This window comes from Eptesicus fuscus, chromosome 4 (assembly GCF_027574615.1).
Source record: "Eptesicus fuscus isolate TK198812 chromosome 4, DD_ASM_mEF_20220401, whole genome shotgun sequence".
Taxonomy (NCBI): domain Eukaryota; kingdom Metazoa; phylum Chordata; class Mammalia; order Chiroptera; family Vespertilionidae; genus Eptesicus; species Eptesicus fuscus.
In genome coordinates this window covers 100,522,278-100,539,350 of record NC_072476.1, presented here as the reverse complement: position 1 = coordinate 100,539,350, position 17,073 = coordinate 100,522,278, and the positions used below count along the sequence as shown (strand labels likewise).

At 38.2% G+C, this 17,073-nt stretch overlaps 1 protein-coding gene across 1 annotated transcript in view; it reads left to right on the top strand.

The window, feature by feature from the left end:
* The window catches only part of MARCHF6 (membrane associated ring-CH-type finger 6), a 66,360-nt gene that overhangs the window by 16,207 nt on the left and 33,080 nt on the right, over nt 1–17,073 (top strand). The window contains exons 2-10 of the mRNA XM_054715269.1: nt 457–553; nt 1,337–1,410; nt 3,753–3,896; nt 6,078–6,150; nt 7,133–7,301; nt 7,927–8,116; nt 9,769–9,830; nt 11,056–11,088; nt 12,566–12,617. Of these exons, the coding sequence (XP_054571244.1) occupies nt 457–553; nt 1,337–1,410; nt 3,753–3,896; nt 6,078–6,150; nt 7,133–7,301; nt 7,927–8,116; nt 9,769–9,830; nt 11,056–11,088; nt 12,566–12,617 (894 nt within the window). The remainder of the gene's footprint in view (nt 1–456; nt 554–1,336; nt 1,411–3,752; nt 3,897–6,077; nt 6,151–7,132; nt 7,302–7,926; nt 8,117–9,768; nt 9,831–11,055; nt 11,089–12,565; nt 12,618–17,073) is intronic.

Genomic DNA, 17,073 nt, shown 5'->3' with positions numbered 1-17,073 from the left:
CCTGCTGGCCATCTTGTGGGGGCAGCCATCTTGTGTGAGGGTGTGATGGTCAATTTGCATATTACCTCATTATATAGGATATCCTAATCACACTTTTTTGGTTTTGCATGCTGTTGATTAATGTTTTACCAAGTGATAGGTTCTTGATTTAGCATGCACTATTTTAATTTTTGTGGTCTATTTAAAAAAAACATGTTTTTATTGATTTCAGAGAGGAAGGGAAAAGGATAGAGGGATAGAAACATCAGTGATTAGAGAGAATCATTTATCCGCTGCCTCCTGCACATCCCCTGCTGGGCATCGAGCCTGCAACTCAGGCATGTGTGCTGACCAGGAATCGAATCGTGATATCCTGGTTCATAGGTCGACTCTCAACCACTGAGCCACACCTGCTGGGCATATTATTTTTTTTAAATTATAACCAAAGATAACTCAAGTTTTCCTTTTTATTAACAGACATATGTAGAGTGTGTCGGTCAGAAGGAACACCTGAGAAACCTCTTTATCATCCTTGTGTATGTACTGGCAGTATTAAGTTTATCCATCAAGAATGGTGAGTCATCCTTCTAGAAAATCTTGTCTGAACTTCAGTTTTGTCATCATATATAAGGGGGATTGTTTGAATGAACTTTCTCTATAATTAGTTATTTAAATTTTTTTTTGTTGTGAAAATTTGGAAATTACCCATATTCCTTATTGCTATGCTACGTAATTTGGAATATTGCTTTCCAGGTGTATGTGAATACTGTTTCTTTCTACCATGGAGGGCTTATTTTGTTCATTGGAAGTATTAAGGTTTTCTAGTTTTGCCTGGCATGGTAATAGCTTACATTATGAAATACTTTGTGCCAGGTAGTGCTCAGTGCTTTTCTCATTTAAGCCTTACAACAAAACCATGAGGGGGAGTTGTTATTATTATGCAGATGAAGAAATTGAAGCATAGAAAGGTTAACTAGTCCTATGTCACATAGCCAGGAAGTTAGTGATAGATCAGGATTCATACCTAGCCCTCAGGATAACAGTATTTTGATACCAATATTAAAACTGGTGTTGATGTTTGGAGATTTTTTTTATAATCAGTTAGCTTTGAGGATATTACAATTTAAATTAATCTAACCATTTTAATAGTAGGTATACATATTGTTTTTATCTCTATTGTTATTGTTCTCTACCTTAGAAGGCATCTGTTACTAAAAGTTTGGAATATTTTAAATTTGAAATTGTCAAAGCTTTATGATATGTAACATTTTAATAAAGCAGAACATTAGTTTTTAATGAAACCTTAAAGTTTTCTTGTTATAAATACTATACTTAATGAGTATATTTGTAATTGCAGCTTAGTTCAGTGGCTGAAACACAGTCGAAAAGAATACTGTGAATTATGCAAGCACAGATTTGCTTTCACACCAAGTAAGTTCTTTTAGAAGTTTTCACTGCATTTTTGGGTAGTAACTGGCCACATGAAAGTGTTTAATGATTATTTTCAATTAGTTTTTCTTTGATAGTAATGGAAAGTACTGCTATAGCATTTGAGAAAATACTTTTAAAAATACATGTCTGCTTTTAACACATGAGAGATATTGATTTAATTTGTGTTATATTTCTTTTTTATTGTTTTTTATTGTTCAAATGTTTGCAAAGGTATAATGAGTCCACTTGTACCCATCAATCAGTTTGATCCATTTTCAACTCATGGTCTTTACATGGCATTAATTGTGTTAAAGCAAATGCCATTATTTATAATTTCACTGGTACACATTTTAGTATTTCTAAAAAGTAAGGGTTTCTTTTAAAAAACGTAAATATGATAACATTATTCACCCAGCAGAATTAATAATGATGCCTTGATTTTGTCAAATACCATATCACTGTTCAAATTTGGGATATCTTTTGAGTTAAAAGTATGTAGGTTGGAATAATAATGATAATAAAGACAAAGTTTTAACTCGTTTTTTGAAATGTTTTTTAAGCTCAGTATTTTCTAAGCCTATAGTAAATATTTTGCAGGTCTTTAAAATTTCAATTGTATTTTATGATTCTGTACCAGTTGATTGATATTTAATATTGTTCATTGTAAACAATGAGAGCAGCGGTCACCAACCTTTCAGACCTCACGGACCACCTGTTGGCGACTGATGAATTAGAGGACTATACTGGCAAATTATTAAGGATATGAAGCGTGATTTTTATTCTGGGATTCTAGTACATTGCCCTCCTTCCTCAAAGGTTTTTTTTGTGTGTGTGTTTTACGTTTTTTGTTTTTAAGTATCTTGGGCTGCTGAGTATAAATGCTGTGAATTAGTATTAGTTTTAATTCATTGGTTGATTCTTGTGTGTGTTCCCTGATCAGGGATTGAATCTGAAACTTTGGCACACCTTGAATGGTCTAACCAACTGAGCTATCCAGCCAGGGCCGGAGTGTAATTTATTAAAGTCATTACAGTTTCACTTTTGGAGCTTTATATTCATTACCATCAAAATATCAATTCTGTTGTTTCATAATCTTTAATTTTTTGTAGGGTGTAAAAATTCAGCTGCTTAGCTATAGTAAACTGTAAGACTAAATAAATATCTTTATGAAGTTTGATTAGAAATACTTGTGAGCTTTTTTACTTTGAGGCATATAAATTTTCATTTTCATTTGACAGTCAGATGCTGTATTCTTTATCTTTCTTAGAAACTTTTTACTGGTTTAATGACTTGTTATTATGTATCAAATATCTTATTAATGTAAGGATCTTTGTGGGTGTGTTGTAAAAAGTTGCTGTTTGTTAATTATTTCTTAATGTTTGTGGATGAGAACAGTTTTGTTATAGTGCTCTCATAAATTTTAGACATTTAAAAAAAAATTTATATGTCATAATTCTTGTTTTGGCCTCACTGGAGAAAGAGGCATTCTGCTTCTGTGTTCTTTTGAAGATACTGGTGGTGGAGCAGTGGTTTACATTGGAAATCTTTCTAAAGCATGGCACAACCTCTTCCTCTGAGTGTATTGAACGACATGTTATAGAGAGTTGGGAAGACCTTAATTTACCATTTGCAGTGTTAATTATTGTGCTAAAATTAAGAAATGGTTGGCTAACAAATGCCAGTTGTCTGTTTGTTTCACACAAAATGGACCTGCAGATTGTTAAGCCTTTTTTGGAATTTTTTGATTTTTTTAGAGGGAGAGGAAGAGACAGGGAGATAGAAACATAGCTCTGCTGCCTCTTGCACTTCCCCTATTGGGGATTGAGCTTGCAACCTGAGCATGTACCCTGACTGGGAATCGAATTAGTGACCTCTTGGTGCATGGGATGACGCTCAATTCACTGAGCCACGCTGGCAGGGGCCAGGTTGTTGTGCTTTTTTAGTACCATTTCTAAGGCTGTGTTTGGAAGGAGGGTTTATACTTGATGACATGTCACTAGCTTCACCTTTTTCTCCTGTTTGCTTTATCTGATATTTTATAATCTGGGAAGCCAGATAATCATATTGTTTGAATGCTAAAATATGTGTAAATTAGCTTTTCATGAAGTTCATGGCTGTGAATGAAAGATGCAGACTTCTCTTGAATCTTTTTTCTGCTCAGAAGTCTTTTTTGTTGGCTCTACTTAAGTGTAGTATTATATGTATTTGATTCATTTTTTATAGGAAAAAATATTTGTGTAATACAAATATTGAAAGTTAAGATAACTTTACATGCCTATTTTATATTTATGAATCTACTTTTTAATTTTCATGAAATTATATATAATTTTTTTCTATAATAGTTTATTCCCCAGATATGCCTTCACGGCTTCCAATCCAAGACATATTTGCCGGACTGGTTACAAGTATTGGCACTGCAATACGATATTGGTTTCATTATACACTTGTGGCCTTCGCATGGTTGGGAGTTGTTCCTCTCACAGCATGTGAGTACTCATTCCTCTGTGGTTGGAATTAATTAAACATTGCATAACTATTTAATATTATAGAGTAATATTAGATCATATTTTTGTTCGAATGATATTTAATTATTTGATATTGTTATGTCCTATATTAGTAAAGCCTCAGGAAACAATTCTCCTGAATTAAGTATTTTTAAATGAATGTGTGAAAGAAAAATACAGCATAGAGAGTCTACTAGTGAGAGTTCATGAGAGAATTGAAAAAGCAAAATCAATTCATAGTTGAAAGAAACTTGAATTTTATTTCTGGAAGTTCGTTAGAGCCTTCAAAGATTATAAAAGATGGGTTTTCTTGAGATTTCCCCCCCTTTTTTAAAAGTCATTCACATGTCAAATGATCCTGAATAATTGGGAGGCTTTCTTTCAAATACAGGAGGCTCTCAGGGAGGTTGGTATACTAACTCTTAATTGATACTTTTTGAGTTCTTCATTGTTCTTAAAGACATGGAGACGGGTATACGGTGCCAGATTATATAGATACGATTTTTTGCGATCTTGAATGCAAATAAGATTTTTGAATAAATATAATTCATATTCTCAGGTCTTCTTAAAATAAGATAAACTAACTCATTTATGAAAATGAATGTCTTGGGAGATATACCACATAGCAGAGTAAGTACTGTAGAAGTGTGAATGAATTAGTGAACTAGAAGATTGAGCAAGGAGTTCTGTAGGATGTAACTCAAAGAGACAAGAAGTTGAAAGGATGAGGGAAAAAAGTGAGAGATGGAGGCTACTTCAAGTTTTTTAGTACCTGTCTAATAAGTAGTTCCAGAAGGTAAAAGAGATGATGGAAGAGGAAATGATAGACATCTTGTAGATTGAAAGAGAGAGAGATGACCATGATAAAAGAAAGAGACTCAATATATTCTAAAGTTTTCCAATTTTGAGTAGGGTGTTGTATAGATGTAACACTTGCAGCTTATCCTACAAAGTAATGAAAATCAGACTAACGTCAGACTTAAAATCAGCAAATATTTTGCTGAAGCTAGAAGACAGCAGCAACTTGAAATTGAATGCTAGAAGGCAAATTTCAAAATCTGACAAAATTTTTGAACCTAAAACCTACCCATAAATTATCAGATGGGAGGGCAATATACAGACATTTCAATAGATGCAAGGACTGAGAAAGTTTATTGCCTCGAACTATTTACGAAAAATGTGTTTGAGAATATACTTGCGTAAAATGAGCAAGGAATCAAAGAGAAAGTTGTGAGCTACAGAGAAAAGAAGCAAGTTTGTTTTACATCTAAATTGTAATTATTAATCTATAGTCATTTTTAGGTAACAGCATAGAACTAAAATTCTAGATGATCTTAACGGGGAGAAATTGTGAGGGGAAGACAGAAATGGGCGCTTTTTAAGTTGTTTGTTGTATTTGTGGGAGATTATAGATGTGCTACATGTAGATAGGAAAATATAGTGTAACTATACATTAAAAATATAGGGTAACCAAATAGAGTGTAGGACTAGATTCACACCTGCATTGTTACCTGATTAACAGCAGAGGAGCCACTGCTGTTCATGGCATTGGAGCATGTACTCTATTGAAAACTTCTCTTAATTTCAAAAATGTGTACTCCCAAAACTGAAACCCTTTAATTTCATGAGCAGACTCAATGAATTTTAGAATTCTAGGTTAAAAAAAAAAAATTCTCCATATTGTAATTTTGGAGATATCTTTATTTTAGATTTTTTTCCTCTTTCAGACATCTAAGCTCATTCAATAAAAACAAGCAAGTGTGAATCTATACTCTAAACTTTAAACATATTTGAGTAACTTTTACTCTTCACTATCACTATTTTTATGCTTGACCATTAAACATTTTTAAAATTTATTGATTTTTTTAGAGGGAGAGAGAAAAAAAATCGATCTGTTTTATCACCCTTTTATGCATTCATTGGTTGATTCCTGGATGTGCCCTGACCCGGGATTGAACCCATAGCCTTGACTCATTGGGATGATGCTACCCAGTCAGGGCCTTGACCATTTTAAAAAAGTTTAATATTTTGAGACTCATCCTTGCAAAGACTAAATGTGTATTTTAGTGGCATTCCTGGTATCCACTTTATGTCTGTTTAATCGAACAGCTGTGAGGTCGATGATGAGAACTGTAACTGTGCCATTGTGCCCTCTTTTGGTAGGCCGCATCTACAAGTGCTTGTTTACTGGCTCCGTGAGCTCACTCCTGACACTGCCACTGGACATGCTGTCTACGTGAGTGTGAACCTTGTGACAGTGGGAGGCTGCATAATGGTGTTCGTTTTTCTCCACATGTTTTTATTTTTTTTAATCCTTACTCAAGGATATGTTCTTTGATTTTTAGGGAGAGGGGCAGGGACAGAGTGAGAGAGATTGATGTGAGAGGGAAACATGGATTGGTTGCCTCCTGCATGTGGTTCAGGATCAAACCTGCAACCTAGGTATGTGCCCTGACTGGGAATCGAACCCTTGACCTTTTAGGGTATGGGATGATGTTCCAGGTGAGCCACACTGGCCAGGGCTGCCCCACATATTTATTTTTGTTACAATTTGAGAAGTTTTTCAGTTTCAAGGACAAATAATTTCAACAGTAGAAGTAGCTGACATGTATATATACATATGTGCTGTTTGTTTTAAAATATACCTGTCTTAAAAAGAACTGTTTTGTAATGGTGGGACGGCTTGTTAAATAGGCTGTCATGCTTTGTGGGATATGTACGATTATGTCCACATGCTGAAAGTTCATTTAAATAGGTTTTTGCAATATATACATTTGAATTCAAATTTATTTTTAAAATGTTTCTTGTGATTATCAGTGTCTGGACTCTAAAAAACGTCTTCACTATAGTTGTTTTACTGTATCTTAATTTGACATTAAGCATTGTAATTGAATTTTCTTGGGAAAGACATATTAGATGTGTTTTGTTTATTACTGATGTCAGAATTAAAAATGCTATAAATTATTAACTATATCAAGATCATTAGAATATTAAGCCTGCAAAAAAATAATACTTATATATGCTAAGTCTTCTTTTGTGCCAACTGCCCTTAGTAATTATTTTTGAGAAACTGATTTTCACCCAGAAAATTATGAGTTTTCTGGCTGCTCTTTTCCTGAGAGTTTAGTATAAGATGAACTGTTGTTATCTTGGGTTTCTTTGGTTTCCTTAGGTGTTCTTTGGAGTAATTCCATATATATATATTTTTTTTTTACTAGGGACAACTTATTGGCAGATTGTTTGCAGGGTTGTTTTGTGGTGACGTGCACATTGTGCGCGTTCATCAGCCTGGTGTGGTTGCGAGAGCAGATTGTCCACGGGGGAGCGCCAATTTGGTTGGATCATGCTGTTCCACCCTTCAATGCTGCTGGACACCACCAAAATGAGGTAACTCCCCACTTCCTTTAATTCTTTTTACTGGGACAGGACATGAGAGTTGTCGTCACCCTCTAAGACCCAAGCCCGTGACTCCCATGCCCCTCATTGCAAAGCACAGTAGTGAAAAGGAGTGGGAGAAGATTAAGGGAGGTGTGAAAAATCAAAAGAATGCTGCTGTGACTTGGGCCTCTTAATTTTCTAGCAAGATTGGGAGCAATATTGGGGGTATACTAAAGTTTTATATCTGTATGTGTATAAACAAATAAATAGATGCATAAATAAATATATTTTTATTCCTGAGGGGCCATTAAAGACGGGAGTTGTCTTTTAAAGAAGGATTATGTACGGAATGATGTATTCAAGATAGCCATATTGTTAATCCATTATCTATAATGCTTTATGAAATGGTAATCCTTAAATTATACTGAATGAATATATATACTGTGAAGTGAATTTATATCCTTATATACCAAATTGATTCAAAATAAGATACATTTGACTTTCAGAGGTGCGTTTTGGAATTACTTTATTTTGAGCTTTGCTATTTTGTTTTTTTAGAAGGAAGAGCTTCATTTAGAAATAGAGCAAAACTGAAGTAAGTTAGCTAAATGTCTGCGCTCTTCTGTGATTTTAGGCTCCAGCGGGAGGAAATGGTGCTGAAAATGTTGCCCCTGACCAGCCTGCCAACCCACCAGCTGAGAATGCAGTGGTGGGGGAAAACCCAGATGCCCAGGATGATCAGGCGGAAGAAGAGGAGGAGGAGAACGAGGAGGAAGATGAGGCAGGCGGGGAAGATGCAGCGGATGCCAACAACGGGGCCCAGGGTAATGGCTGCTCATTTGTCCTTATCACCTCTTCTCCACCATGAGTCCATTACCAACTTGCCTTGCGGGGAGGAACGGAGTTTTCACAATTTAATGGGTTTAAAATTATATTTTTAACTTGTCTTTATTTTGGCAAACTTGGCTGTATGGATATACATATGCATACATTTTTTTTCTGTGAAGCAGGGCACATTTTGTGTTTTAAAAGCCTACTTTACGCAGGACTTTTGTAGGATGGGTAGGAAGAAATTATTTGTAAGTTTTTTTTCTTTTAAAGGAATTTGATAAAGATTTACCTTATTTTTGCCATTCTTTTGAGTCAGGACTTTTAATATCAAAGAAAAATTCTTGAAGTGTGCACTGTAGACCAGATGCAATCCAGAGAAACCAGTTTCTGTTTTTAAAAATATTTTATTTATTGATTTTAGACAGAGGGAGAGGAAGGAAAGGAGATAGAGGGAGAGGAGGGAGGGAGGGAGAGAGAGAAAGAGAGAGAAACATTGATTTGTTCTACTTATTTATTCATTTATTGATTGCTTCTTGTATTTGTCCTGTCTGGGAATCGAATCCACAACCTTGGTTTATTGGGACGATGCTCTAACCAACCTGAGCTACCCAGCCAGTGCTCAATTTCTCCTTTTCTAGCATGTAATTTTGCAATGTAAAAGAACATCCGAGACTGAGCCCTTCAAGTCAGCTGTCAGTAGCTCAGTGCCTCCTTTTCTCTCTTCCCACCCAGAGTTTTCTTGTTAGGTGAGGTGCTGCACTGTCTCTAGGTCCACTTGACATTGCTAATATTTGAGTGTCTCCTGTGTGCCGGGCACTCAAAATATCAGGGCTCTGCCTTCATGGAGTTTCTGGTCTAGTGAAGAATACCCAAGTGAGCAAATTTATTACACATTATGATAAACATTGTGTAGGTTGCTCTGAGGATGCTATTGGAGAGAGACTTACTTAAACAAGATGCCCCCATAGCTCAGTGTAAGGGTATTTGAGCTACGACCTGACGGATGAGAAGCGAGTTGTGTAATGGGGCCTTTTCCAGGGAGAGGCGAGTATCCGTTCAAAGACTCTGAGGATGCAGCCTACTGCTTCCCTAGTGCTGGCCACTATTTCTGTCTCAGTCTAATGCAATAGCTCCTAACTGGTCTTCCTTCTTCCATTCTTGCTCCACGTAGTATTTGGACTGCTCTCCTGATTTTAAAAATCTTTTAGTGGTTTTTCCATGATACTGAAAAACAAAATAAAATCTAGGCTTCACATTCCTTTTGTATGATCTGATCCCTGTCTGCCTTTCATACTATATCTTCCACCGCCTCCTAATCAGAGAATTCTAGTCCTCTGGCTTCCTTACTCTCCTCAATTCCACTGGAGTTATTCCTGCTTCAGAGCTGTTGAATTCCTTTCACATAACCCTCTTTCTTTCCTTTCTAGTACTTTACACATAGTAGTACCACCTTATTTATTTTATGTTGTATTTATGTATATGGATTCTTATTTATTGCCTAATAAGTAAATACTCATATGGAAAAATTTTAAATGTGGTTTAGCTTCTCAACAACAGTTTACAAAACACCAAATTAAAAGGGTGCATTTTATTATTTATAGTTCAAGTTACATCAGTAATCTTTGAACTGCAATTTTATTTCTAGATGACATGAACTGGAATGCTTTAGAATGGGACAGAGCTGCAGAAGAGCTTACATGGGAAAGAGTGAGTAATACTTCTATCAAACATCAGTGTTTTAATTCTGTAGTTATGTTTGATTTAAAACTTTAATAGATGTTTAATTTCTAGAGAAAATTAAGTGATGTTTTATTTGTACTGAAAATGGTAACTGTTTTTCTGTCTTCTGGTTTTTAAAACAAACCTTGCTCTACTTAGGGAATGTTTAGCCTGAAATTGTTGACTTTTTTTTTTTTTTTTTAAATATATTTTATTGATTTTTTACAGAGAGGAAGGGAGAGGGATAGAGAGCTAGAAACATCGATGAGAGAGAAACATTGACCAGCTGCCTCCTGCACACCCCCCACCGGGGATGTGCCCGTAACCAATGTACATGCCCTTGACCGGAATCGAACCTGGGACCCTTCAGTCCGCAGACCGACGCTCTATCCACTGAGCCAAACCGGTTTTGGCTGAAATTGTTGACTTTCAAAAAACGAAGTAACAATTTAAAATTTAAGTATTATTCTGATGCTTCAGTTGACAATATAGTTGTATCATGAAGTCTTGACTGGCTCCATAGCTAACTAATATAAGGATGAAACCCAAGATGGATTTTTTTTTTTACTTCAAAACCATGATTTGGAATAAAAGGAAACCCAAAATACAAAGCTTCCATAAACAGGAGTTTTTTATTCTCTGAAAATGGTAGGCTATATTGGAAAGTAGTGGGTAAGGATTATGTTTAAAGATATTGAAAGGGCCCTAGCTGGTTTGGCTCAGGGGATAGAGCAGGCGTCCTCAAACTACGGCCTGCGGGCCACATGTGGGTGTTTTTGCCGTTTTGTTTTTTTACTTCAAAATAAGATATGTGCAGTGTGCATAGGAATTTGTTCATAGTTTTTTTTTAAACTATAGTCTGGCCCTCCAACGGTCTGAGGGACAGTGAACTGGCCCCCTGTTTAAAAAGTTTGAGGACCCCTGGGATAGAGCGTCGGCCTGTGGACTGAAGGGTCCTGGGTTCGATTCCAGTCAAGGGCACTGGGTTGTGGGCTTGATCTCCGGTAGGGGACATGTGGGAGGCAGCTGATCAATGATTCTATCTCATCATTGATGTTTCTAGCTCTCTTTCCCCTCTCCCTTCCTCTCTGAAATCAATAAAAAATGTTTTTTAAAAAAATTAAGATATTGAAAGGAAAATGAGCCATTTTAATAAATAGAATTAAAAAAACCTTTTTTATCTTGAATTAATGCCTATTATTATTTATTTTAGATGCTAGGACTTGATGGATCACTAGTTTTTCTAGTAAGTAAAGCTAACATTTTTTTTAATAATAAAATTGTGACTTATTTGTCTTAGTGATTCAGTTGAGGTAGTAGTTATACTGAGGGATGCATCTGGCAGTAATTCACAGATTAGTGAGAATATGATGTTACCGAGCTTCTGTTCAAAGTTTGATCACAATCAGTATAGAAGGTATTATTTGACTATATACTCATTTATCTCTCTTACCTCATCAGTCCCTCATAGATGAGTCCCAGAAGTTAGGCAGTGGTGTTGACAAAAGTGCATTCTAATTATTGGAAAAAATATTTATAGGATGACTTTATTCATGGAAAGATATTTTTAGTATCTACCATGTGCCAACTATTATGATAGTTACTGGGAGGTTCAGAGATGAATGAAATAGGATCCCTGTTTTCAAAGATGCTTTATAGTTAGTAGAAAATGATACATGAATAAGAAACTTTAGAGGTACTACATGGTAAAGACTCAGTTACAGAAGGTGTGCATCAGAGGTACAGAAGAGGCCTTGGTTAGGTGTTTCTTATTGGAGTTTGTCAGCAGGGAATTTTTAAATAAGATAATTTAGAGGTTGAGGCACAGAAGATATAGGGAATGAGTACAGTTTGGGAGCCCTTAAGGCAGAAAAGCTGAAAAAATTGAAGTGATATAAGCTGACGTGGTGAATAGGAATGTACCAGTCATCTTTTAGACAAACTAATCTTTTTTGCCACTTGGATTGTAGCAGATTGGGATATTCTTTCCTGATGGGAATATCTTTCTAAGAAGAAAGTCTTACAGTGTTGGCTCTTTTTGGAAGGATCATTTAACTTAATGGGGGAGGAGTGGTGGGCCTAGACAAATGGGCTTAGTCTTTCTAGTGTCAGCAAGGAGTGTAACTAAAGTATATGTGTCATGGCTGGAGATGATAGCAGTCATCTTGGAGGTGATAATACATAACTGTGGAAGTGGATCAGTGGCCAAGTGAGAATGAGTATTCTGAGGCATGAACAAAGAAAGACAGGACACCATAGGGAGAAAAGGAACCAGAGAAGATAAAGTGACCCTACAGAAGTCTTGAGAACAAAATGGACAGTGAAAGAAGCACTGTATTTTTCCATTAATATGTTGTTGGGAATTAATGGGGTTTTCTAATTTTTCTCCATTTGGAATTTTTCAGTGTCATTTGATTTAATGCAGTCTTGAAGTTATTTATGAGAATCTGTGTAGTTTGTAGTGAATTATTAATTTCTGAAGAGGAAATGTTTATAGATTAACTTCTTTGATTTTCCCCCCTACATGTAACATCATGAACTTGAGTTTTATTAGATTTATTTTTATGAGCTATCTAATGAAAAATTTAAAGTTGTACATAATTTTTAGAATGAAATCTCAACTATAGAGTGAACATTTCAGTCTTCTAATTGAATAAGTGGAGTAGTCTAAATATATATCAAGTAGGAATTGAATATGTTTTATTAATGTTCTTTTCCTTTAGGAACATGTCTTCTGGGTGGTGTCTTTAAACACACTGTTCATTCTTGTTTTTGGTAAGTGGTGTTTATGCTTTTGTTTATTGTATTATGGTAGTTTAGTTTTCTAGGAGTCTTCTTATATAGGTTTTTGTTTTATTTTTAAACAGGAATATATGAAATAGTTTTAGATAGTAATCTGTATAGGAATCCTATACAGATACCTTCTTTCCTAAGCAATAGTGACTTCAATAACCTGTAGTTGCCTACCATCTCTGCTTCATTTGGGCATTTCTGACTCTTTGTAGAAGCTAATTTTACTAGTAGAGTTACTTGAGAATATACAGTATTCTACCTCTGGAATTAACTTTTTGCTAATTATATGCGTGCGCTTCCTTATGGCAGAAGATCTTATTGCCATCTGTCAAGGCCTTATCAGAGATTCTACTTGGCAATTGTCACCGGAGATGGATGTAGGCTTGAGGGAAGACAGTGACCCTTCCCCAACTCTGAATTCCCCTTAGAACCAGATTCCAGTAAATGCAAAATCACTTTCAAGACACTTTCACAACTATAGCTGTGAGGGTTCTGTGGCAACACACACGAATCCCTCCCCTTGGGTGTAATTAGAGAAAGGAAGGCAGGGCTGAGGAAGTGCAGTTGCCAGATTTTTTTGCTTTGGGAAAGATAAGGTAAACTGAATCAAGTAAACCAAGACTTAGAATTCAATTCCTGCATCTCTCAAGGGAGAGAAGATAGAGTTTGATAAAATCATGTTATTGCTGGGCTGGGCTATGATTTGTGGAGAGACCTTAGAGTAGTGGTCACCAACTGGTGGTCCGTGGACCACTGGTAGTCCGTGAGGTCCGAAAGGTTGGCGACTGCTGCCTTAGAGTACAGATCTCTCCATAGGGGCCATCTTTGAGAAATTCCTTCCTTTAATGCATATGAGTTACCCCTCAGTTCTACTGAGGAGGGAGGGTTACATTGAATTCCAAGTTATTTGCTTTGTGTTGTGGACCACTTTGTGACATAGAAAGCAGTTCTCTTCTATAGGAAGGAAGCCATATGGTCAAAAAGAGACTGAACATGGCCCTGGCCAGTGTGGCTCAGTTGGTTGGATGTCATCTTATACACCAAAAGGTCACGGGTTTGATTCCTGGTCAGGGCACATGACCAGGTTTTGGGCCTGATCCCCAGCAGGGGACATGCAGGAGGCAGCTGATCAATGATCGATGTTTGGCTCTCACATTGATGTTTCTCTCTATTTTCTTCTCTAAAAAAAAAAATCAATAAAAAAGACACCGGATATGTAAATTGAGGATGAGACGAAATTAATTTCTGAGTATTATCAGTAAAGAACAAAATAAAATGACAGGTAACTTGTTAAAACAAATATCTTGATTAAAAAGATGGCACAAATTAACAGGAAGCTCATTTTTTTGTTGTTTTCCCTTGCATAGGAGGGTAAAAAATATGCCTGAAGATTATTCTGCATTTTTTTTATATGTAAAATTATATTCACTTTTTGAGTATAATGAACTCATGGATTTGTATATATTCAGTGTGTTTCCACCAAATGTGAAACTGTTTTCATCTTGACCAAGTTCTTTTTAAAATTATTTATTTTTTTATTTTCTTTATTGATTAAGGTATTACATATGTGTCCTTATCCATCCCTCCCCTCTTCCCCCCCTCCCCCCAGCTCATGCCCTCACTCTCCCCTGGTGTCTGTGTCCATTGGTTGTGCTTATATGCATGCATACAAGTCCTGTGTTTGATCTCTCCCCCTCAACCCTCCCCTCCCCTTCCTTCCCTCTGAGGTTTGACGGTCTGATCAATGCTTCTCTGTCTCTGGATCTGTTTTTGTTCATCAATTTATGTTGTCCATTATATTCCACAAGTGAATGAGATCATGTGATATTTATCTTTCTCTGACTGACTCTGAGCTTAGCATAATGCTCTTCAGGTCTATCCATGCTGTTGCAAATGGTAGGAGTTACTTCTTTTTTATAGCAGCATAGTATTCCATTGTGTAGATGTACCACAGTTTTTTAATCCACTCATCTGCTGATGGGCACTTAGGCTGTTTCCAAATCTTACTATTGTAAATTGTGCTGCTATTTTGAACATAGGAGTGCATATAGCCTTTTTGATTGGTGTTTCTAGTTTCTTGGGATATCAAGTTTTGAGAGAAAAAAGGATCTCTAGAATTTAGTCTTTGCTCTTGCAAAAAAACCTTAATTCTAAGTTAATGTTTGAAGAAACAAGTCATCTTTAAACCTGAATTAGAGAAATAAGAACTCTTATTTATAGAAAGGAAATAGCATCTAAGTAAATATTTTTCTAATCCAATCTCCTACGCTTATATAAGTTTACTAGAGGCCCAGTGCATGAAATTTGTGCACGGGGCGGGGGGGTGTCTCTCAGCCCAACCTGCACCCTCTCCAATCTGGGACCCCTTGGAGGATGTCCGACTGCCTGTTTACATCCCCTGTTTACAGGCAGTCAGACATCCCTTTCACAATCTAGGACTGCTGGCTCCCAACTACTCGCCTGCCTGCCTTCCTGATTGCCCCTGACCGCTCTGCCTGCCAGCCTGACACCCCCTAACCACTCCCCTGCCAGCCCAATCAATGCCTAACTGCCCTCCTCTGATACCCCAGTCACCCCCAAATGCCCTCCCTTGCATATTCCCTCTTTATTAGATAGGGTTTTTTCTTTAGCATATTGGACAGTCCTAACTGGCTTGGCTCAGTGGATGGAGCATTGGCCTGCAGAATCAAGGGTCCCAGGTTCGATTCTGGTCAAGGGCATGTACCTTGGTTGCAGACACATACCCAGTGGGGAGTGTGCAGGAGGCAGCTGATCGATGTTTCTCTCTCATAGATGTTTCTAGCTCTCTATCCCTTTCCCTTCCTCTGTAAAAAATCAATAAAATATATATTATAAAAAAAGAGACATTTAAGATTTCTCCATATCTGCCTGGCTGGTGTGACTCAATGGTTGAGACTCCAGGCTGCCACCGTTGGAAGGGGATCGGGCCCTGGCCAGACTGAGACTCCAGCCCAGGCTGCCGCCTCAGCCCAGACAGGCTGAGACCCCTACTCAGGCTGCCATCTCAGCCTGGCTGGGGATAGCTTGGTGGGGGTGTGTGGCTCCAGCCCAGGCTGCCTTCGCTGGCCTGAAGATAGCCCTGTGGGGGTGCACCGCCCTGCCGGCCTGAGACCCCAGCCCAGGCTGCTGCCGCTGGCTGAGTGATCATGCAGTGGGGGTGCCTGGCCCTGCAGGCATGAGACCCCAGCCCAGGCAGCCGTGGCTTGCCGTGATCGTGCGGCTTGGGGGCGGTGCCTTGTGGGTCTGAGACCCCAGCCTAGGCAGCCACGGCTTGCCAGCGATTGCGCGGCTTGGGGGCGGGGCCCTGCAGGTCTGAGACCCCAGCCCAGGCAGCCACGGCTTGCCAGCGATTGCGCGGCTTGGGGGCGTGGCCCTGCGGGTCTGAGGCCCCAGCCCAGGCAGCCTGCCGCTTGCCAGGGATCACGCTGGGCGCTGGTGCCTCCCAGCCGGACACCCTGGACTGCCGCTGCTGGGCGGACTCTGCCAGGTCTAAGAAGACTGGGCGCCGCCATCTTGTGGCCATGGGCGCTGCCATTTTTGTCACGGAGTGATGGTTAATTTGCACATTACTCTTTTATTAGATAGGATATGAAAAAAATTTCTTAGTACACTTATATAACACTAGAGGCCCGATGCACGAAATTCATGAAAGAGTAGGCCTTCCTTCCCCTGGCTCCTGGCACCGGCTTCCCTCTGGCACCCAGGACCTGGGCTTCTGTCGCAGAGGGAGGCCCACCCACCTGCTGCAGTCTGCCTGTCAGTGGCCTGGGCTTCCCTCTTTGGGGCGATCGTGGAAGCCCCCGATTGATTGTCCTGCCGGCCGGTGGCCTGGGCCTCCCTCTGCGGGGCGATCATGGGGTGATGGCCAGGCCCCCGACCAATCGCATTGCACTCGCCTTGGCTGGCCTGGTGCCAGTGGGTGTCATAGCATGGTCCCGGATGGTCACCCGGATGGTCATTCTGCTGTTCGGCCATTCGGTCGATTTGCATATTACGCTTTTATTATATAGGATTATACTTAGAATCTCTTGAAATGAAATAAATTTTCTTCTTTTTAGGAATATACTTTTCCTTTTAGGTGAACACAGTCATCATTGAGATTAAGCACACGTTTTTTTTCCCACTGCAATTTTCCTCTGGCAGTTTTTGACTCTTATCATCATGTAATTTGAAGAAATATAACCTTACAGCGCTACTGCCTCTAGTAGAGTGGAGTGATCCTGAGAAACTGACTTTAATTTCAGGATACCTATCTAGTAGTTGCTTCAAATAGGATAGAAATTGATTGTTACAATTGATGCTCAGGTTAGTGTTTACATATACAAATAGAGTTGAAACCTGAAAGTTTGCCTTTGTCAGGGACCTTCTTGAGTCATCCTCAGAGTTGGGTGTTGAGAACAGAGTTGAGAACAAATTA